The sequence below is a fragment of the Equus asinus genome, chromosome 20, assembly GCF_041296235.1.
Source record: "Equus asinus isolate D_3611 breed Donkey chromosome 20, EquAss-T2T_v2, whole genome shotgun sequence".
NCBI lineage: Eukaryota > Metazoa > Chordata > Mammalia > Perissodactyla > Equidae > Equus > Equus asinus.
Window position 1 is genome coordinate 49,935,446 of NC_091809.1, and position 23,479 is coordinate 49,958,924.

The 23,479-nt window shown below is 50.6% G+C and overlaps 1 protein-coding gene across 5 annotated transcripts in view; it reads right to left on the reverse strand.

Annotated features, from left to right (window-relative positions):
* Positions 1-16,743, reverse strand: part of ZBTB16 (zinc finger and BTB domain containing 16) — a 183,941-nt gene extending 167,198 nt beyond the window's left edge. The window contains exons 1-2 of one of the 5 annotated variants that reach the window (XM_014855496.3): positions 16,410-16,743; positions 12,003-13,360 (exon numbers count right to left, since the gene is read on the reverse strand). In XM_014855496.3, the coding sequence (XP_014710982.3) occupies positions 12,003-13,270 (1,268 nt within the window). In that variant the 5' untranslated portion in view covers positions 13,271-13,360; positions 16,410-16,743. The other 4 variants (XM_044753322.2, XM_070490259.1, XM_070490260.1 and 1 more) reach the window with 4 other exon arrangements.
* Between the last annotated feature and the right edge of the window lie 6,736 nt (positions 16,744-23,479).

A 23,479-nucleotide genomic window follows, 5' to 3' on the forward strand; every position in this document is an offset into this window, starting at 1 on the left:
CCATCAGGTGCTTCCAGACATCACCCCGATCTGAAAGAGGGTCCTCCTGCCTCCCCAACCTGGTCCCTCCCTCCTAACACACTACCCCTCACCCTGACCCCAACAGTTTATCTTTGCATATTGGAAAAACTGGCATTTATCAAGTAATCTACTCCTCATAGACTGTTAAACAGACCACAGGGGTTATCAGTGGAGTTGATACAGGAAGATAAACAGCAACCTCTTATGCAAATAGCACTGAGAATGTGGGACTGGCCACAGGACAAAATCGGAATTTAGGAGAACATCAATCTTAACCGTTTTCCTTGGTTCCAACCCTGCAAACCCGCAGCAACTTGGAGAAGATTCTCCGGGTGATTTTTCCTCTCTCTTTCTTGCACGGAGGGGCACGTGTGTGTGTCGGTCTAACCCGCTTTGCAAAGAAGAGCGGTGGCTTCGTGTCTGACTAATATAACTCCTTTCTGTGACCACAAGCTTCTCCTCCTCGCAACAGCCATTTCGTTTTTCTGGGATTTCAGACCAACTAGCGTGTACTTTGTTCAGAAAGACAGAAAAAGGTATTTTCCAAGGTGGGAGTCGGGGTCAGAGGGCGGGAGGGAAAAAATCCACAGAGAACCAGGAGTTCTGGGCTCCGAGACACAATCCACGTGACCGGGCGATGATACCTGCTCCTGGGCTCTGCCGATCTGCCTTTGCGTGGAGACAAACAGGTCCAGGTGGCATGTCTTCAAACTCTTCTCAGTATTTTAAGGGCAAACTCACATCAAGAGGTGAGCAGCTCCAAGTGACAAAAGAATTACCCTTGGAAGGACAGAGCAAGCTGCTTCTCACACCAGGCTGCAGGCTGGGGAGGGGGGAAAAACGGGAGAATGACAGAATCCAGGGCTGGCCAGAATGAAAGACTGAATGGAATAGGCTAATTTACACAGGAAGTAAGCACTTACCAGACCCTTCATCTCAACACACAAAACCCTCGGCCATATCTGGAAGCAATTACATCCAGTTAACATGATCTGCTTGCCACTAAAATTAACTGCAAACAGAAATATTTTTCACTTTTGCAGCAAGGGATGCCAAGGTTTGGCCTATTCCCTCCGCCCCCCCCACCCCCCCCCCACCCCACTGAATTGGCTGCTGGGGAATATTTAGCAGCTACTCGGCTCAAAAAACAAAAACCCCTCTTGTAGCTGTCAGGACACAAAAAGTAAAATAGTGGATAATTATGAAGGGGGGAAGGAGGGGGAGAGGTAGCAATGAAAACCATTGTGCTAGAAATGGAGGAAAGGGGCCAGGCACACGGGCCCTAAATGGGGCTGCGACACTCACGAGTCCGGCCCTGGTTTTCCACACTCAACTTCAAGGAAAGAAAAATGTTTTTAGAGTCACTCGATTTAGCAGCCGCTTCACATTGTTTTTAGGTACCATCCTTATCCCTTCTGCCGAGGGGACGGGGGTGGGGGTATGCAGGGGGGGAGACTCACAAATGTTAGCGGAGCCTTAATTTAGCAGAGCATCCAGGGGACAACTGTCACGATTCAGCTTTCGCATTGAGCACTTCCCATCCCTACTCTACGAACGCCTTCGAAGCAGCTTTCATCGGCTCCAACAGGAGCAAGAGCTGCTATTTATTTGAGACAGGCGCAGCTTTTCATGTAGAGGGAAAAGAGGGCTGAATGGAGGTGAGAACTTGCCTCCCCCAAGTGTGTGCACCCAGCAAGGGACCAGTGTCCCATTCTCCAAAACTCCAGGTCCAGCAGCTCGACTCGCTGACCGCTCCTGTCCTTTCTCTTTGCACCCAACTCCGCAATCAGATAAGAACGTCTTTTTATTTCTCCTTGAACTACTGTCAACGATGCCATAAATGCTAGAGACAGATGGACAGATTCGTTTTAAAGTTCCGGAAGGAAGCATCATCTCCGACCGACCCCTGCCTGCCCCCAGGCCCATCTTTTGGGGCAAGACTCCGTGTGCTTTGCCCGAAAGTGCAGTTCACTCCTCTGTCACCAGGGGCCTTTAAAACGGCGACAGCTGCAACAGCAGCAAAAGTAAGGCATCCATTTGCCAGACAAGTCACAAACATCTCAAAGAGTCAGGTGAAAGTTTCCCTCAAGAATGAGGTCAAACACTACTTACTGTTCTCTGCAAAAAATCACATTTAGAAACATTACTCCCAGGCCCAGAAAAAAAAAAAAGAAGAGGAAGAAGAAGAAGTAGCTTCTCTTTAATGATTCCAAGGCTATGATGAGGAAAAAATGGCCTCAATAGAAACGGAAAAAAAGACTATGCCATTCTTTTCAATTTTTTAAAACAAGTTTACAATGAGAAACAAAGAAACATGCACCTCCCTTCAAACATTATAAGCTGAGACCATAGCACGTGCCTGACGCTGGACTAGGTCCTATACTCTGTATGCACCATCCTACGAACAATATCATGGCAACACTGTGAAGTTGATGTTACTAACTTCCTCTCTCAGAAGAGGAAGCGGGTGGATCGGTATCTTGCCAGAGCCACAGAGCTTCTAGGAGGCAGAGGATGAATTCAAACCCAGGTTCAACCAGTTTCCCACCATGCCACAGCCAGCAACCACTCCAGAAAATTCTGACACTGCGGGGATGCAAAAGCAAGCAGACAACCATCCCCTGAAATCGCACGTCCCAGAGACAACCCCTGTGCGCGTGTGGGGGTCTCTCCTCCACCCCCCAGACCCCAGGCACACATCTAGGCACACACACTCAGCTCCGTCACCACACAGCCATCCAGGCATGGAAACGGTTAAGTTGCCCTCACTGAATAAATCAAAAGTTCAAGGCTGCAACATACCACAGTGATTCCCTCTTTACATATGACAAGAACCAGAGAGGGGCTGAAATCCCAAGCATCCTGAGCGGGGTCTCCCCAGCCCGCACAGGTTATGCCGCCAGGGTCAGGGCTGCGGACCTTTAGCGGCAACATTCATTTCCTGAACAGGACAAGTTCTCCTGACCATAAAGCTAATAGGAACTTCCTCGCACGGCAAGCTCCGGCTGACAAGGCTACTTGTCACTGGCCACGCAGGAGGAGAGCGCTGGTTCCCATTAGTGGGTTATGATGCCAGGTGCTACTAATAAGGTACATCGGCAAGAAACAAGAGCCCTGCTAAGTTGTCTCTCCAACTCTGGAAGTAATCAGGCCCGGGTTTCGGGGGGTGGGGAGGGGCCTTACTTAAAGAGAGGGGTGGGGGAGTGGGGGGTTTGGCCACAGTAGACCCCAGTAGCATCTAACCTGCTGAATGGCTTAAATAAATACATTTCCAACAATCCCTCCCCATTTCCCCCAGCTACCATAAAAGACTCCCCCAAATTAACACTCGTAATGTTTCCCCCAGCACTCCAGGCCTGATGGATCACCGAGGGCCATTATGGCCGGCCACATCTGCTTCTCACTATGGCAAGGAGAGTTGTGCCAACAGGCCTAATGGCATTAAGATCACAACGCTCAGCTAATCCACTTACAGACCAATGCCGGGCGAGGGTGGCAGGGGGCTCAGCGAGCGAGCGGCTCCCTTGTCAGCCTGAGGTCACGAGAGAAGCGGGAAGCAGGGAGGTGACCTCACATGCGAGGCCCCGCTGTGTGCTTTACGTTACATGGTACCTCATTTAATATGTTGAAAACCCCATTGAGAGGTATGGGGCTAACCTCACTTCACAGGAGAGGACACTGATGCTTCCAACAGGGGAAGTCATTTGCCCAAACTCACTGTGAAGCACTGGCATTCAAACCCAGGGCCATCTAACGACAGTCTTTGCACCCAGGCACTACGCACCTTGCCCCCCACAAAGACAATGGTCTGGTGGGGTGTCTGCTTGTTCTTGCTATGCCTAGTGCTGGTAGTTTGTTTGCATGTATATGTCCTCCTTTTATTTGTGGGGGATCTAAATGGCCCTGAAGACGAAAGAACTCCAAAAACTACTTCCAACTGGTCCACAATTTCTCCTCGTCATCCAAATTTCCATGACCAAGTCTTCTAATAACTCTACCAATAACGTCCCCCTGTTCCGGGAAGTTCCTTCTCTTCTCGAACTTGAGTTCTTCCGAATGCAAAGCTGAACGCAATCTGTTCCTGCTAAAGAAAATCAGGTCTCGAGGACAGAGTCGAAAGTGAGCTAGGAACGGAGAATTAAGCAGATTTTTGCGAGTTTTTAGCCGAAGTTTCCGTGCTGACGATAAAGTACCGGATCCCCTCCTTGCAGCTGCAGAGATAAGCGTCACGTAGGCAAAACCCAACCAGTTTTTCCAGACTGAGCCAGCATAATAAGGACACCGGGGCTTTTCAGGGGAAATAGAAAGGGGAATTTCTGATTATGCTGGCATGAAATTAACAGCATGGGATTTTTATTTTTGTAAGTGGATTTCTTTTTTGCTCCATTTTTCTGCTTTTTTAAGTTAGCATAAAAGGCCTCTATTGCTAGAAGCCGGCCCCTCTGCGTTGGTAACAGATGATGGAGTACAACGTAGTGCTCTGTGTGGAGCCTGTGTGGTCCCGATCCCCCCAAAGACCTGAACCCTTTGCAGTAACAGCTCCTCCCTCTTCTCCGCCTCTCAAGGCACCGGAAGAAGCTAGGAGCCCAGAGCTGGCCAAGTGATGAGCCTCCTGGTCACCGGCTTCAGGGCACACGGAGCTGGTCCTTCCTGTATTCTCCCATATTCTCCCTTCCCTCCTGACTCCATCAGGAGCTGAAAGTCCAAGCAGGACATTACGGAAACAACGGTGAACATGGAGCCAGAAGACTGGGGCACAAACCCTGGTGCCACCCATTACTGTCTTACCGCGGACAAGTCCATTAACCTCTGCCCACCAGGAAATGCAAATACAGCATCCACCTTATAGGGCAGCTGGAGGGTTTGAGGAGATTCTGACGGCGAACGCACTTAGCACAGAACCTGACGTGGATCAAGCACTCAAAACCACATTGGCCGAATGCACTCTGGGAAGCATCCTGCACTGGGGGCAGGAAAGGGAAGGAGCTGTGGCACATCCAGCATCCACAAGCCCAGACTTCCCTCAGTAAGGGGGCGTCCGTGCTCATCTCTGCCTCGACCACAGGGAAATCAGCTCTCCCGGCTGGCCACGTGCACAGGTAATAGGACACCGCCTGGTAAGCTGCCTCTGGAACCGCTGATGATGGAGCACTGCCCAGCTAAATTTAAATGAGAACTGGAATGACTCATCAGGCCTCAGGTCATTGGGACAAAGAGTACCCTGGCCACCACAGTACAAGAGATCAGCTTCTGGGGGAAAATGCATGTGCTCACTGTGTATCGGCCCCAAACATGCAGCACCGAGGCAGCAGGTTTTATGGTGCTGGATGAACCGCCACCTGTGGAGAACGCAGGACCTGGACCAATACAAACACATTTTTTACCCTGCACTGCCAGGGTGACCCACTTCACAACAACAATGGCAATAAAAATACAATAGCAGACACAGATAGAGCACTTACTTTGTGCCACCACTCCTTGCGCTTGACAACTATTTACTGATTAATCCTTGTACCAACCCAGTGAGTAGGTACTGTTATTATTCCTATTTTACAAACGAGCAAACAGGCACAGAGAGGTTAAGTAACGTAACCACAGTCAGACAGCTGGTCGGTGGTGAAATGGGGATTCTGACCCAGATGGTCTATTACTTAAAATGCACATTTTCTATGTGTAAAACACAGGGTTGGAGGTGGGGCAGTGGGGATGCCACATAAATTTTTCTTTCTACCAAAATAACGGCCACTGAGTCAGGACTTTCACCTAACAGCACCGAAACAGAACTTGACTAAGAAAACCTTTAGTCACCGAGGAAAATTCAGGAACCCTGTGATGGACAAACTGAGGCACACCTGTATTCACTTAGCAAGACTCTCAAGTCTCACACTGGGGCTCTCAGTTAGACTCGTTTTAAAGTCATTAATTAGAAAAAGTTAAAGTGAATGGGAATGTTTTTCTCCCGAATTAGCAAGAAATCAAAGAGTTGTGAATGGAGTTTGATTTTAACAGTTTAGGATAATCACTATTTTAAAGATTCATAAATAGTTTTCCTAGAACAAGCAGGAGGAAAAAGTGTTGCCGATCTACAGCTTTCCCCCCCTCCCTCCAGCAATCAGCAGCTCCATCCGACAGGGACAGCGAATTACAATAGGACTCCTCACTGAGACGAAAGAACTCAGGCAACTTTCCTCCACTGGAAATAAAATAAATCATCTAAAATTTCCAAGAGTTCAGTCGAGATCCCAGATGACTGGAGATGACAGTCTGGATCCCAGAGGAACCCTAAGCAGGTTAAAGTATTTAAAAACGGAGCCAGAGGAGACAGAGGGGAATCTTACTGACCCCCTATTTTAGCTGGCTGACTGCCAATCCAGATTCTAAAACAGAGCAAAATTCAACTAACCAAAAGGACTTCATGAAGACAGAAGTGCGTGTGTAAGGGGTGAAAGAAGAACTTTTTATTTTTTTATTTTATTTATTTTTTTTTGAGGAAGATTAGCCCTGAGCTAACTACTGCCAGTCCTCCTCTTTTTTGCTCAGGAAGCCCGGCCCTGAGCTAACATCCATGCCCATCTTCCGCTACTTTATATGTGGGATGCCTACCACAGCATGGCTTTTGCGAAGCGGTGCCAAGTCCACACCCGGGATCCGAACCGGCGAACCCCGGGCCGCTGAGAAGCGGAGCGTGCGCGCTTAACTGCGTGTGCACTGAACTGCTGCGCCACCGCGCTGGCCCCAGAAGAACTTTTTAAAGAGCTCAACAATCCAGAAACAGCTCATCCAAGTGCCCAGTTTTACAAATGAAGAAATTAAAGCTCAGGGTGAAAAAGAGACCAACATGGTGACAGCGCTAAGAAAAACCACAGAGCTGAGTCTAGAGGCCCGCCCTGGGAAACAGCCGGATGCAACTCAACCAAGCCTTCTGCCATCTTCCTATCTTCACAACCAACGAGCTCGACAAAAGACTAGATTTCCAGGAGCCCAGGAGGTTATAAACTTAAGTCATTCATCACTCCCAAAAGGATACTTCCTGGAAACAGAAATCGTTTCGGAAAGGATTTGAGCAAATCTGTGAATGACAGAGTTGCCGTAAATAGCTACGAAGAGAAGCTGGGCTCCACCTGACCTTTAGGATTGACGTCAAGGAAGATAGCTGTAGCCTCCAATGGTGGTATCTGAAGGATGGTGTTGGCACCCAAAGACTAGGTCAGATGGATCCGACCCAGAACGGCAATGCCCATGTTCTTATATGGCCTGGCGCAGAGCACCCAGCACTGTGAATCAGAAGGTGAGCTGAGCTCCTGGCTCTGACCATTTATAGCTACCTGACCTTGGGCGTGTCACTTACTCCCTCCTAAGCTCCTTTTCCGCATTTCAAGTTGGGGCTGATAATGGTCCACAATCCCTTATCCAAAACCATTGGACGCTTCTGAAATCCTAATTGTTCAGATTTTAGAAAGGTACTATGGGGCCTAGAGTGTTTGCCAGTCCCAGAGGAGTCTAGGGAAGCACTCTGTAATCAAACACATTAATATTTTTGCAGCAAAACATATGAATATTCAAAACAAGTGGGATAAATATAGTCTCACATCAGTTCAGATCAGGATTTGCCACTAAATGAGTTTGCTACAAACTTACATAAAACCTTCCAGCTTTCAGACTTTCTAATCACAGATATGGGATGATGGTCCTGTACCCCCTTAGGGGAGCCTGTGTTGTTAAGAGAGCTAAAGTCACTAAAGGGACTGTGCAAAGAAAAAAGTGGTATAACTGATAAAAGGCAGTATTAATATTATTGCCGATGTGATCATTATTCCACAGCATGCTTTCTTCCAAATAGAACTTGGTCTGACCTCAAGGATGTCTAAAGCTGGCAGAATAATGAAAGAGGACCAAGAGTCATGGGCGACTTCTACATGCCTCAAGGTGGCCTAAATCAAGGTCAATGGCTATTGGCCCTCTACATGGTCAACCACTGAAAACAGAGCTGCTGGCCACCTGGAGGGACGAAGGCAAAGGGCCAGGCAGAACTCTGACATCTCAGCTATGTGGCTCACGCACCTAGAGCTGGCCCCAAGAAGCCACCAAGAAGGGTGCACACGTGAGTCCAGGGAGCTGGCTGAGGCCATTCCTTGTGGTTCCTGAGCACCCCTTCAAGAACCAGGCAAGAGTTCCTACTGTGTGTGTGCAGGATCCACACTGTGGCTGGTCTAAGGGCTTATCTGCAGAAGATCCAGAGGCTCCTGGGAAACCAGACCGCACTCTGATTCTGCAGCACTAAATTCAGAAAGGTATTAGGAGCAGGCTGTACGAGCCTAGGGAGACTGAAGGCTATAAATGAGGACTGTGTTCACACTCAAGTCAGCCATACTGTTCCCTGTAACCTTATCACATACACATAACCCCGAGAACGAGAAGCTGCACTGGGCCCAGTTGAGCCTGTCCCTAGATCAGATCCAGACAAGGCTACACGCAGAACAGCTCCAGCCTTTCAGAGAGAGAACGAGAAAGAAGAGAGACTGAGCCTAGAGAAGGAGAGTCCAAGTCTTCCAGAATCCCTTTGTGACCCACCCTCCCTCCCTCAGACATTGTCCTCTATAATGTGGGCCCATAGGGAAGGTTTTGGGGTCCAGAGCTTGCTCCTGCGTCTGCCTGGAGAATGGTGCTGATCCATCGAATCTTCTGACTGTCCTGACTTCCTTCTGCATCCTTTAGGTAAGGAAACGCCATTTAATTTACCCAAGTAGCATCATGTGTGGTCTCTCCATCAACCCATGACTACATATGACATCGCTTTGACATCTCCCCGTGCACCGCAGGGACCACAACTTCACTAAGTTTCGTTCTGTCTGTCGTGCCAATAGGCTCCCCTCTCACCAGCTTGGGACCAAGTCATGAGGAAACCAACTGATGGGATTCCTTAACCACCTCTCCCTCCTGCATCACTTCCCGGCCCTCTCCCCTTCCTTCCTCTCCATGCCCTTCTGTCCCCTACAAAGAAAAGCAACAATAACTGCTGGGAACTTAACCTTTACCAACACTCTCACCTACTGGCTTAAAAATCAAATCAAATCAAATCTGTAGCCTGTTACTTCATCATGTTCGTCCCTGTTACATTTACAGCCAATTCCACAGCTTCCGGACCTCCCACTCTGATTGTTTTGTCTTGTCTTTTTGTTTGTACTGATAGTTGTGATGTCGGGGGAGGAACAGAGAACAGTAGGGAACCGGGAAGTAGCACCTTAATCCTGGAGCTTTGAGGGAGAGAGAAAGAGGAAAAAGTGCATCTGAGCAGAAGCCAAGTGGCTGCCAGTCAGAGCAAGGGCCAAGCAGGTGCAGGAACACATTCTCCCCTCCTCCGTTTCTTTAGACCCCTCCAGCTTTCCACACAAGGCACTGCCCCAGGCTCTAGTTTCTTGGGCTGCAGCAGCTCACTTTCTATCCTCAGTCAAAAGCACATTCTCCATGTCAGCAGCCCATAGCGTGACGCCAAGGATTCCAGGACCAGCGCCTCCCCATCACAAGCTCACAAGGACAGGCACATTCTCTGCACCACCTCACAGCCAACACAAGCCGGGTAGAAGGCAGAGCCGTTGATACGACCCGCAACTCAGAGCCAGTGGGGGCGATGCAGAGACGAGACCTAAACAAGATGGGGGATCGAAGGGCCACTGCTCCATCTTCACAGTTACTGTGCGCCAGGCACAGCTCTAGGGATTTCTTACTTCGTTAATTCAGCACCACACCCTGCTGACCATCTCCATCTAAATAGAGTAAAACAAGGCTCAGAATGGTCACATGACTTTCCCAAGCACTCATGGCCAGATATGGCTAGTTCCACCACCCACGTTCTATGGGGTACAACGCAGCCAGCCCTCCACCTCCCCCCAGAGAAGCGAGGGTCCCACAGAATGGGAACTTGGGACTCCTGGGAGAGTGATATCTTTTGTAGCTCTCTTAGGTAGAGAGAAGCAAAAATGATGCAACAGGAGTCAGAAAAAAATTTACTTTCCAGGGGGGTGGGGGGTGGGCAACACGGGTGAAGCGGGTCAAAAGATTAAATTTCCAGCTATAAAATAAACAAGTCCTTGGGATGTAATGTACATCATGGTGACTATAATTAATAATACTATATTGTATATTTGAAAGTTGCTAAGAGTAGATCTTAAAAGTTCTTATCATAAGGAAAAGAAAGATCTATAACTATGTATGGTGACAAATGTTAACTAGACTTATTGTGGTGACTGTTTCGCAATATATACAAATATTGAATCATTATGTTGTACACCTGAAACTAATATAATGTTATGCATCAATTACACCTCAATAAAAAAATTACTTTCCACCGTACCCCATTTCTCATAGCACGTAACTGAAATAATTCACATCCGGAGACGGCAAATTGATCTGGTCAAGTTTGAGGACCGTGTTTCCTCTTTAGGAAAGTTTGAGCAAAAACAAATACAACCCTGGGTCTATGTCTGAGCGGTACAAGCTTCAAGACGACACACCTCAGTGGCAGTTATTTTTCACACCCACAGGAAGAAAAAATCGGTTATGTTGAGCTCAGCGGCACGTTCCGAAAGGTAAGGCTCAGAGCCACCAAGTCACCAGTTAAGCAGTGTTGGAGCAGGTTCCAGCTCAGCGTCGGGTAATCAGATAGACCTCCAGATGCCTCCCCTACCCGCCCCCCACCGCCCCTCTCTCACACCTCCTCCTCTACCTGAATGAGCAACACAGGAATGGGGTGGAGGGAGAGGGGTGCAAAAGGGAAAAAGCCACCCAAGATCAGCCAAACAGCAGGCCAGAGGGCATGCAGAGAACTGTGACCATGAATGACAACAGAAACCGGATTTCTTGACACCCAGAGACCACAGGGTGAAATGATAGGCATATTGTTATGACAGATGCAGGCCAACACCATACCCACTACTGATTCCCTCCGTCTTTACTCCACTTCTGAGGAGCAGTTTTCAAAACCCTCTGTTCTGTAGACACGACCCTCTTCAGGACCGAACGGCTCCAAGAGGCAGCAGTGTGCAAGGGAGTTAAGACCTGAATTTGAATCCACAGCTCTGCCTCTTACTATCTATGTGACCCTGGGAAAAGATCATAGTTTCTTCCTGTGTGAAATAAGAACGTCGCCTACCTCAGAGGGCTGTGGTTACAAAAATGTGACTCCATGTAAAGCACTTAGCATTGAACTAGGCACATCCTCCACGTCATAAGAACTCAGTGAATGGTTATTTCACGGAGAAGGAAACAGAAGCCAGAGGGAAGCCAATGCCAGCCCGAAGTGGCATTTAATTCAATGCGAGCAGAGATGGGATAAGAATAAGGCTCTGCAGGCTGTAAAACGAAGACTCTCATACCCATCCTTCCCCCTTGAATTTAAATCAACTCCCTCCACGTGTCTGCAGAGACAGAGAATGAGAAGGGAGAGCAAGCAACGTTCCTGGCAATGGAAGTTCACCAGGAATGACGTTCAGAACCTGCAGCCGCTCTTGTGGCCTGAGCAGCATCCAGCCCCTCCCACCCTCCAGAGCTGCAGACCAGCCTACCTTGGCAGAAACCGCCACACGGGAACCTGGGTACCTGCAACCTGGCAACACGGCCAGATCCAGGCTGTGGGAGACCTTCCTGCTCAACCCCACTCCCTCTTCTCCCTCCCTCCACTTTATCAGTCACTCCAGGCGAGGGAGAATAGACCCAACAGCAAAGAAAGCCAACGGGAGCCCAAAGGCAAAAAGAGAGGAAAGAGCCTAGAAAGGAGCTGGGCCCATGAGTTCTCCCATGCTTGGAAAGACCCTCAGCCCCTCACCACACTTGAATAGTGGCTCTCTGGGACTTTGAAAGAAGTGGGTTTTTACCAATAGTAGGGAGGACAGAGGAGCCAGGCCCCAGGACTGGGGAGTAGCTGGGAATGAAGGCAGGGTGTCAGGGTGTTGGGGTGTCGGGTGTGGGACTGAAGGGGGGCCTACCTGTGCTGCTCCACAGCCTCGTTGTCAGGCAGCTCCACCCCACACACACTGCACTGCTCCCCGATGGTCCGGCTCTCTGACTTCATGCCCACAGCCAGCTCACCCAGCTTGTTGAACAGCTCCCTCTGGATGAAACCCTGGGGCAGCAGACCCCCATAGGTGCTGAAGTCCATGGAGACAGCCAGGGCAGGCTGCACGTGGAGGCCAGAGGTCACTGAAGACGGCATGCTCAACACGGCGTCAGCCTTGTGGTTGGGCAACACAGAGTAGACACCCAGATGTTTCTCAGCTGAGGGCGCGGGGTGCTCTGGTCGGCCCGGGGGACCTTGGCCAGCCTCTGCTGGAGGTGGCAGCTGCTCAGCGCTCTCCTCACGCCCATAGTGCAGCTCCCTAGCACTGGTGATGACGCTGCTGCGAGTCGGGGTCCCGGGCCCCTCTTTGCCCCTTTCCTCCATCTTGTCCCCCATCCCACCTGAGATAGTGGACTCGGCTGCCCCAGGGCTATCCTGGCCAGGTACCTCATCCACCTGCATCATCTCTGTCTTCACCTCAGCCACCCCAGGGTGCCTCCCACCTCCAGCCAGTGTTGGCTCCTCAGGCCCTGCAGGTGGCTGAAGAGTTCCCTGCAGGAGAGACTGTCCTATGGTCATCAAGCTGTCCACTGCAGCCTTGGTAGGACTCATGGCTGAAAGACCAAATGAAGTGGAGACTGAAGGGCTCTGGTCCACCATGGGCCCAGGGAGGCTCTGTGCAGCCACACTGGCATACCCACTCTCCTCGCTGGAATGCTTCGAGATGAAGATGTTCTTAAGGTACCGAGCCTTGCGGTCCTCTTCCTCCTCGGCCCCGCCGTCCGCCATGGTGGCCTCCGTGTCATTGTCGTCTGAGGCCTGGATGGTCTCCAGGATCTTCAGGCACTGCTCCTCCAGGTACTCGATCTCCAAGATCTCGGCTGCATATAGCAGGTCATCCAGGTCCTCTGCCTTGGCTTGCAGCGTGGCCGTGTACGCATACTCCAAAATCTGCTGGAAGGTCTTTGGCGACAGGAAGTCCAGAGTATAGTGCTGGCTGTTGCGGTGGAAGAGGATTTCAAACATCTTGCTGGTGCAGGCCAGTACAGTCCGGTGGGCGTGGAACTCCTGGCTGTCCACCATGATGACCACATCACACAAGGTCCCGGCCAGCCGCATCTGGTTGGCCTTGCACAGGAGCCCTGTGGGGTGGCTGGGGTTCTGCAGCTGGATCATGCCCATCTTCGTCAGATCCATGGTGCTCCCCGCGGCTTAGGCATGAGGCTCTCTTTCCTTGCTGGCTCTGCGTGGTGGGGCAGGGTGAGTTTCCTGGGCCAACAGAGAGGTCTACACAGGAGAGGGCGGGAAGAGGCAAAAGAGATGAGAGAACAAAAGGCAGATTAGTGAATATCCCTAAAAGTAAGAATTCAAACAATACAACACAGTCCACCCCCCCTCCCCCCCCCCGCCCCCGCCCCCTGGCCCATTTCCCAGCAAGACTCTTGGAGACTTTAATGGAGGAGAGGGGAGCTTCCTAGAAATCTACATGTCTACCTTTACAAGTCCAGAGATGATGAGAGTAAAGAGAAGGCTCTGCCACAGCACATGCCTAACGCACTGCTCTATGACGTCTGTTCTATGAAGTGAAATGAAAATTACAGTGGAGCCTTGTGAGTCCTGGGCTGTCTTTAAGTCTGAGAGTGGGAAGCTCCTATGCAAGGCTAACATTCATTATGAGGAGGTGCCCGGCAGCTACCTGAAAAGAATAAGAGTTTAACCCCTTCCTTTGGTCAATTTAAGCACTCAATTTCACTCTCAACCCCCTGTGCAGCAAATCTCATCTTAAAAACAAAATTTCCCTAAATCCTGCCATACAGTGGTAGCCACAAGAGCAAAGCCAAGCCTAGCTGGGGCTAGGAGCCTACAGGCCTAGGAAAATTCCATGGTCCAATCCTGGGCCTCTGTCCTTCTGTTCTTCTCAGGGTTGCAAAAGACTGACAGACCCAGGCCAGCGCCCCTCCTTAGGTACTAAGAGAAACACACACATGTAACCCACACACTGGCTTGGCTCACTTCTACCCACAGGCACCTCAAGTTATTGTTCTATCTGTAATCCAAAATCTGGACTGGGCGTGTACATGAGGGTGTGTGCAACACACCAACCAGAGAGGGAGCAAGAGTTAACATGTGTGCACGCTTATATAAGATGCCACACTTACCCTTGCCCACAAGTGCCCAGTAGACATGAGAATCTATAAAAGTAGCAGGATAGATCATGAAAGAGCCCCAGGAGAGAAATCAGAGGAAACATGCACCCCTACATCCAGGAGGGCACACGCCGGGCATATGAATTCCAAGTGTGTCCCACAGGCTCCCAGGAATGGGCAAGTCCTGTGACCAGGAGCAGCAACTGATGCTGGACATGGCTTGGAGGCACTGGAAGCGATATTGGCACTAGCATCTGCAGTGTGAGTTACAACCAGTATGAAGGGAGGACAGCGCTGGGAGACAAAGGCCTCTCCCCAAAGCACTGTTCCAGATCAATAACAGGGCTCTGGGAGGCCCAAACCCGGTTTAAAGAGTGTTAGGGAGACCTCCAGGCCCAAGTCACTCCCAGCCTCTGCCTTGCTGTAGCCAATACCGCAGTGAAAGGAACTGGGAGCAAAACAGAGCAAGGGCTCCCTCACTCTTGGAACACTGCTTGCCTCCGCCCCAAAAGGAGCCCTATTGGCTCCAGAGCCACAAATCTCACGCAGAAAGGGTTAACAGGAAGGCTAATCAAGATACTTTTGCTGCCCACCCTGGGGTGGGGACTGAGGCCGTCAAGGGTGGGATGGCCATTCATCTGCTTCTCGCCACCGTGCGCCTTCCTGAAGACTTCAGGGTTTCGGAGAACTAGGAGGGAGCAATAGAAAGAATGGAAACTGGGCTACGCAATTCCTTCCCCAAAGCAAGCTTCTCAGGTCCTGAAAGAAATCAGGGTGCCCTCGGCCAGCCATCTCCCCGACTCGCGGCTCGGCGCCCACGATCGGGTTGGTGTTGGCTGCGGTGCCCAGCCCGGCGGCTCGGGGGAAAGCCGGCGCTAACCTGCTCGAGCTCCGGGAATGGATCACTTTCTCACACCCCCCAGTTCTCAGCCACCCCCACGGAGACTTGGAGACGACTTCAGCAAACTTGGAGAAGCAACTTTTCCCGGGAAGCCAAACGACAGAAAGAAAGGGAACCGGGCTAGGGAAGAGGGAAAGCGAAAGAGACCCGAACGAAGGGCGAAAGTCCGAGCGGGCTGGATGCCTGGGCGAGAGCGGCGAGGAGGTGGACCTGCCCCGCAGCGAAGGGGAAGCACAAAAGCCCGACGGAGAGTTGTGAGAGGAAAGGCGAGAAGAGATCTGCGGGCCCTCGCTCTCCGACCCAGAGCCGTGACCCTCGGGAGCGACCGGCAGGGTCCCCGGCCTCTGGCGCCAGCAGCCGGCATGCCCGGCCCAGGCACACTGCGAGCGTCCCAGGGAGCGGGCGAGTGAGTCCGTACAGAGCGCGTCTGTGCGTTCCAGTGGGTCCGCGGGCCGGCGAGATTGTGCGCATTTTGAGCGCGTGCAGGAGTGTTCGAAGGGCTGTGCGAGCGAGCTGCCGGCGCGCCAGGATGGGAAAGGCGTCCCGAACGCATCAGGTGCAGAGCGGGGTCACCCACCAAGCGCGGCCGGGAGCGCACAGCGAGCTCCGGCGCCACGGCCGGTCCCGCCGAGAGCCGAGGAGGGCCCGGAGCCCTGGAGACCTTCCGGAGCTCCGCCACGGCCGCCCCTCCCCCCAAAACGGAGAGATCAAGTCCAATCAAGAAAAAAAGAGCCCACCACGTTTCCCAAAGAGAAACAAAACCCAAAGTGAGTCCCACTCCTGCTCCTCTTCGCCCCCAGATCCACTCCTCGAATCCTCCGACTCTAGCTTCCCAGACGGCCGGCGAATAAACACACAAATAAACCACAACCTTATCTCGCGCCCGCGCACCGGTCCGCATACATACGAGCGAGCACCCACCGGCTCCCAGCTCCTCCGCCTGCCCCTGGTGGTACAAAGCCTCCGTATCCCCAACCTTCCGCTCGCGCCCTCAACCCCTGTAGACTGCTCTGCCCCCTACCTCTCACCCTGACCGTGCCCTGGAGCGGAAGGGTTGGGGAGGCAGCTGCGCCTAAGCTGACAGCCGGGGCTCCCCCTTCCAGCCGACCCCCAACCGGCGGTGGCGACGGCTGCAGCAGCAGGAAGGGAACAAGCCGAATAAAATAAGGCACAAGCCCAGCGGCCGAATGGCCGAAGCGAGCGCGCCCCCCAAGACCTCTCCAACCCCGGGGCGCCCTGGCGCGCGGCTATCGCTAAACAGTGCGCCCCTCCCCGGCCCCCTACTCACCGCTGCCGAGCCGGGCGCTGTGGGGTGGGTGTGCGTGCCTCTTGAGGGGTGTGTGCCTGCGTCGGGGAGGGGTGTTGCTGGGGAACTGTTGCTCTCGGTATCAAGGCGGCAGCGGCGGCATCGCCCGGCAGTTCGCAGTACCCGCTCTCATCGCCCTCAACTCTTCTCTGCTGCGAGGTTAGCAAATCACCACCGGCTGCGGCGCCTCCGCCGCGTCCCACGTCAACGCCAAGCCCCCTCCCCTGCGAGGCCCCGGCGCCTCTCCATCTTTAGTGCTGGCGGCCGAGCCCGGCTCCCTGCCCACAGCTGCCCCCCTCCCTCCCCCTCCCGCGCCGTCCCTGGGCTCAGCCCGCCCACCCCCCCCGCACTGGCCGAGCCCGCGCACGCTCCCCGCCCCATTGCTCCCTCCTCTCCCCTCCCCTCCCTTCCCCGCGCGCCGCGCTCCGGGCTTTGCCTGACATCTAGCTGCTGCTGGGGCGCTGGCGGCCGCCTGTTACCGGCCAAGCGGAGAGGAAGGAGGAGCTCGTGGAGAGGAGTGCCAGGGACTTGGAACCCTTAGTGGGGGTAATGGAGGTGAGGGGCGAGGCGTAGCCCCCGCCTTCAACCCCTTGGTTTTTAACTTCCACTGGACACGGGTTTTCTTTTCTCCTGCTGCTCCAGGCTCGGAGTTTGGTCCCCGGCTTCAATATTTGCCTCGATTCAGTGTGTGTCATCTCGCCTTTCACTTTTTCTCCGGGCTAGGGGCTACATCCCCTGAACCCCAACATCGGTTTTAGAAGGTCACTTTCCCCGCCCAAAGGCAGGCCTTCTGTGCCTCTGAGCTTTGAGCATCCAGATTGCGAGAAGTCTCCAGGCGCAGAGTTCGCGGGCCCTGGTGAGCCAGGTGCCAGAGGGTCAGCGGGGATCTCTCGTCGAGGGGAGACGCCCCATTTTAGCTCTCGCGATCCCTGGAGACCGATGTCGAGGCCTGAGAGAAACTTTTCTCCCTCCCAGTGTTGAGCATCTCCTCGGCTTTGACCCCCAGGGACCCTGGTTGGAAACAGTTCCTGAGAACTGCGCCCTGCTCAGCGCAAAGTCTTCAGGGGGCGAGTGAAAGCCTGAAGAAGCTCCAGGCCCCCCAAAAGTGCTTCCTCCTCTCCGCTGGCCGCTCCACTTTAGAGGGTGGAGTTGAGATCACTAACCCGGGGGCAGAGCAACCAGAAGAAATCTGCCTTTCCTCGGGTGGTGGAGAGTCCCTTTCTCCCCCCTTTCCCTGGAGCTTGGCGAAGGTAGGGGACAAGAGGTGGGAGGGAAGCGCTCTTCTGGGCGCAGGCCGTCGCGGCCGACTAAGGTCCAGGACCGCTGGGGTGAGGGTGGTGGTGGAGAGCGCCCTCCCTGGGTCTCCGGACAAGTCAGCCCTGGAGGTCATAGAATTTTAGCAACGCGAGGCTTCAATCCCACAGTCCTGAGTCCCCACATAAGACGCGAGTGGGTCAAAGGTTTCCCGCCGGACTCACCTACAATCACATTCCGATGCGCGCCTCTGGCACTGCCCCAGACCGAGAGTCAGGCCCCGAGAACTGAAGGGTCATGGAAGGTGGCAGAAGCCAACTGGAGGCAAAATCCGCTTCCGGTTGTGGAAAGCCAGACGGTGGAGTTTACGTATCAGAACTGATCCGGGTTCACGAGAGCTGCTAATGGGGTAGTCCCAAGCACAAGCAATTCCATCCCAGCAAGCGTCGCTCCTGTCTCCTGCTGGCAGGGAAAGTGCTCAGACCTCCAGGAGTAAGGGGAAAGAAGAAGGCGGGCAGGGAAGGGAAGGAAGGGAGCCGGTTACCCTCTGATAGCAGTGAAAACAGCAACAGCTAACCGATGCTAGAAAAGCCCAGGCCCTGAGTATTCATTTTGAGTAACAATAAAGAGCAATCCCTATTACAGACTATTTTCCTAGCTAAGGTCTATGCAATCTGTAAGAGGAAAGGAATGTAAAGAAAGTTAAGAATAACTGGTCTGCAAGGAGAGCAAGATGGGAGGGATGTAAGAAGAGGAGAAAGACCCTCCTTCTGCCTCCCCGGGGAAATAGAACAAAGAGTCAGTAAACTTGTTGAGCTTCTGCCTGATGGTGCCTGCTGAAGGTGGTTGTCTTGCAGTCTACTTGTACCTTCTAGTGCTCCTGCAGTTAACCCTTGATCCTAATCTCCTATTAATCCTCAAATCAGTGAAAGAGAGACTCTGGAAACAATAGGAAAGAACGGTCCCTCCGTGGCCCTGGACTCGCCCACCCCATGCCATATTCGCTCTATGTGAAAATCTCCCTTGCTTCATAAACTCTGCCCATTAAAAAGCCCAGCTCTCGTTAGTAAGTGTTAAAGAGAGATTAATGCCTGAATTTAAGAGGTGGAGAAGGTAACAAAAAGGAGGAAGGCAGGCGAGGCTGTGGGCTGAGTGCCAGCGTTGGGCTCCCAGCATTTCCACTTAGCGCTAAAGGCTGGCCGCACAGCAGTTTGATAAGGTTTATTGGGCCCAGATAAAGCCGCAGCAGCTGCCCCCCCCACACACACAACTGGCACCCTTTATAGCCAGAGCTATGTCCTTGGGTCCCCAGAAGGCTGATGAGAATCCCCAGTTCAGAGATTTCATATGGTGGCACCTAAAAACAAGCAGGATGGAAAATTACAATAGAAATCTCTCTCTGTTCATGTATTTGTAGTGATTTTTTTTTTCTTTTTTACTTTTTTTCTTGAAGGGTGTGGTAAGGGAAGCTGGAACATCAGTTTTGATAGGTCCTAAAAATAGAAGAGACCTCAGTCGTGCTGGGATGTCATGCTGGCGACAGGGGAATAGATGAGTTGACCTTTGGATGGAATTCCATCCTTAAATCTTCTTATTCCCCCATTTCCTTCTTTACTAACATACCTCCCACTGGTAGCAGCCTTTCAGAGCTCAGTTCGTAGGAGAGTATATCAGGTCTGAGGGATCTTACAGGAAGGAGACAGTGGGCATAATAACTCATTCTGAGCACTGTCTATGGATCTTCACACATTACCTACATTGTTTTATTTAATCCTCATAACAACCCTATTAATGCAGGTACTATTATTCTCTCCATTTCTGCAGATGAGAAACCTGAGGCTCAGAGAGGTTAAGTGCCTAACTCAAGACCATAGAGTTCTTAAATATCAGAGCTGAGACTTTAAATCAGACCATTCTGACTGCAAAGCTCATGATCTTAACTTATAGATCATACAGCATCTAGCGAGATGGAAGAGGGAAACGGGGCTTTTAACTTTTCTTCTCCTCTTCCTCCACTGAGGCCAAGGTCTATGCAGCATCCAGCCAAGCTAAGGACCAAGCAGTTCTCTGGTGAATCAGGCCACCAGGTAAACAGACTCAGATCACTACCATCTCGGCACTTCTCCTCCCCCAACATCTCAGGCCAAAGTTGAGAAGGGAGTTTTGAATTACAATAAAACTTCAACCAAGCAGACGCCCAGGAAGAAGGCGATAGTGGTGTTTCGAGTATTCCCATTGTTAATGGAATGTCGAAACTCATTCTGTTCCAACTCCTTAGTTGGAAAATAGTTTTAAAATTTAAAAGTACATTTTCCTTTTCTTGATAAATAAATCAAGGACTTCTACCTTTGGGGGAGAAGAAGCTACTTTGCATTTCTCCAAAACTTGGTGATGAGTGGGGAATGAAGCATTTTCAGGGAGAGATGCAGGCAGCCAAGCCCCCCAATGGAAAAAGTAGTCTCTTCCGCAGTTGAGGACTCCAGGTTGCCACTGGAGGATGCACCAGGCTGTCACAGGTACTCCTCGGGGAAAGACACAGCAAGCCTTGGGGTCCTTTTCTGGAGGCAAAGACTCTTACAATGTGTCAAGGTCATCACTGTAGATATTTACTAGATAGATGCAGATGCATCTACTATTATTTACAGTATGTAAAAATTAAGCAGAGTAGAATTTGCTCTCAATGCATATGTTGATAGTTATTTTTGATTTGTCTTTTTTTTTTTTAATTCTTTCATCTCACTTCCTTAGCTGTCCCTTCCAAAAAGCAGAGGGGGAAATAATCAGGTGACCTGTGGGCTCTAATTAGCTGAAGGTCAGAAAACCAAATAAGAAGATGGCTTCTTGACTAGTAATTGCCATCCTTTTTCCCTGTGGAGATCTGGTTAGTGGTGTTTACAAACTTGGGCTTCTCTTCCAGGTACTAAGTATGCCCTTCCTCTCATCTGTAAGGCAGAGAGTGAGTTTTCAAATGAAGAAGAGGGGTTATTTCCTTCAGCCCCTGAGGCCTTGGGTCACTGTGATCCCAAGATCTTTGTGATTGAGGAAGAGAAAGCTTTTTCTTCTCTCTCTCTCCCCAGCATATTGCAAATGGTGTTGGGACCTAATGTTGTCAACTCAAAGAGCAAATCTGAGTTGTTATTAGTGCAAAGATGCCCTGAGGGGTAGACAGTGTGGGTGAAATCTGCAGTGGATGTTATGGGGAAGTGTGTTTATAATTATAATGGGATTTAATGTACACTGGGACCAGATGATGGCAGCCATTTAAAAAGAGATGCTTAGTAAGAGTGGTCCCTTAATGACAGGCAGCAGGGCTCAGGTTATTATGGAAGGACCACAGTGTTTCAGTGGATGTCACAAACCATGTGCCAGGTTTTATGGGGATCTGAACAAAGCTTTGGGGTGAGACATAGCAACTATTGCTGTCAGCTCTTGGGCATAATGTGTTCATGTTGTTGTCTTTGAAAGGGGCATCTGTACTTAAGAGAAAGCCATTTTGTCTCTTTTAAATATACATCAGCAGCACAAACACACAGGCTCCCGGCCACATTGAGTAGTTTTTGGTATTTCTGGGAATCTGCTTTGTGCTGAGAAAGATGGCCTCAATTTCAAAACTAAAATTTTGTAGCAGTCGAGGGGTGCAGATTCCATATAGTGTACATGAAATGAAGCAGCATGGCCCATTACAAGTAATGGGAGTCCCACAGCTAAATCCCCAGGCACCATCCTGAAAATTAACCCCTAAGTCCTCATCAGAAACAGGGGCTTTTTTACACTTTGGTGTTTTATTGTTGGGAAGCCAGGAAGAGGGGAAATATGTAACTTTTCTTTTTTTTTTTTGAGGAAGATCAGCCCTGAGCTAACTACTGCCAATCCTCCTCTTTTTTTTGCTGAGGAAGACTGGCCCTGAGCTAACATCCATGCCCATCTTCCTCTACTTTTATATGTGGGACGCCTACCACAGCACGGCTTTTGCCAAGCAGCGCCATGTCCACACCCGGGATCTGAACTGGCGAACCACAGGCCACCGAGAAGCAGAATGTGCGAACTTAACTGCTGCGCCACCGGGCCAGCCCTGTAACATTTTTTTATGCTGTTTAAATAGCCAGCTGTTTAACTTTGGGGATGTTTAAGGTTATAGACTTCAATCTACTATTCTACAGCAGGAACACTATAGTTGTGTACCAAACCTGGAAAGGTGTGCAAGGGGAGGGGCACACTCCTTGAAGGTACCACCAGAAGCCCCATGGTCCAGAAATACAACCCATATTCAAGTTGCATTACTCTATATATTTCTTCCCTGATATGAGAGAAGTATATGAAAACTACTCTGTTCATTTAATATAGCTTCATCTATGGCGGTTGTGTTGTCTGTTCACAAAGCTTATGACTGGTCTCAGAGTCCTTAGAACAGAATATTTCATTTATCCTGACAAGGGATACAGTGAGACTGGACTTCCATTCATAGACTCTCAGAAGCTGAATTTCTGGAGAAGGTACTTTTCAAATAGAAGTGGTATGTCAGGGGCACACAAGCCACAGATGAGATGATTTTACTCAATGACGGGTAATTTGAGCCAATTATATTAAAATTATTTTAGCAAAAAAACATTGATATCCTGTGGAGTGGAATTCAAAATCTGTACGAATTTTTAAGATAAAATGAGAGACTCCCTTGGAGTTCTCCCTTGAGAAAAGCTCACTGCCTTTTCCCCATTAGGACTGAGTGGGTGGGAGGCAGGGGGATGCCCCATGGGCAAGGCTGTTGTGGGCTCTGAGCCAGACTCAGCCTCCCTTGCCAGGGCAAGTTCATTTGTCTCTTTGGGAAGTCATTGTTGGATCTTTCAAGTAATCTTCTCCACCTTGCCCTCCAGCCAGAATTAATTTCTCCCTCCTCCATAAGTCCCTTAGCACTGTTTGAACATTTATCATAGTATTTACCACTATCTGCCTTGTATCTGACTGAGTTATGTGCATTCTGACCACCCCCTCCATTGTGATGTTCTGGAAGGCGAGGTCTCAGTCCTGTTCAACTCAGTATTCCCATTCCCAACCCTCAGAGCCTAGCACACTGTCAAGCCGAGTAGATCTCAGAAATGTTAGTGAATTAACTAATTAAATGAATGCGTACATGCGTGAACGAATGAATGAATGAGCAAATGGACATAGACACCAAGTGTTTTAGGAATTCAGGAGAGGAGGAACCATTCTGTATCCCAATATTTAGGGCAGAATTCTTTGTAGCTATGCCATTTTTACTAACCCTTGAAAAATCAGTGGAATATAGATAAGGGTTGAGGATAGCTGTTGAGTTTAATTGTATACAGCTCCTTGAGGGTATAAGTGGGTTCTATTTCAGTTTATGTCTCCGTCAGGGGCCTAGAACCAAGCTTTTCTCAATATCCTAGGAGCATTAATAAATAGTTATTAAATCGCATTGAAGTGAAATGAATTGACTTAAATCACACTATTCATTATTCCTACAATGGCCTCGTACTCCCAATCCCAAATAGCTGTTAGTTAACCAGGCCAGGGCTGAGAGCAGAGCATCTGATCTCCTGCTAGGGACACCAGTGGGTGCACAACAGCTGACTGAATCCAGAACTAGCATATGAGACATGCATTAGCCACGAGTGCTGACAGATGAGCTCTGCTATCACCAGGTGTGGCAGAGACTGGCTCGCTGTTCTCCAAATGGCTTCATGAGCACACGCTGGATTACATTTTTCAGCATATCTTGCTGTTAGGTACAGGCCATGTGATTGAGCTCTGGCCAACAAACAGATGAGCAGTGAGCAGGA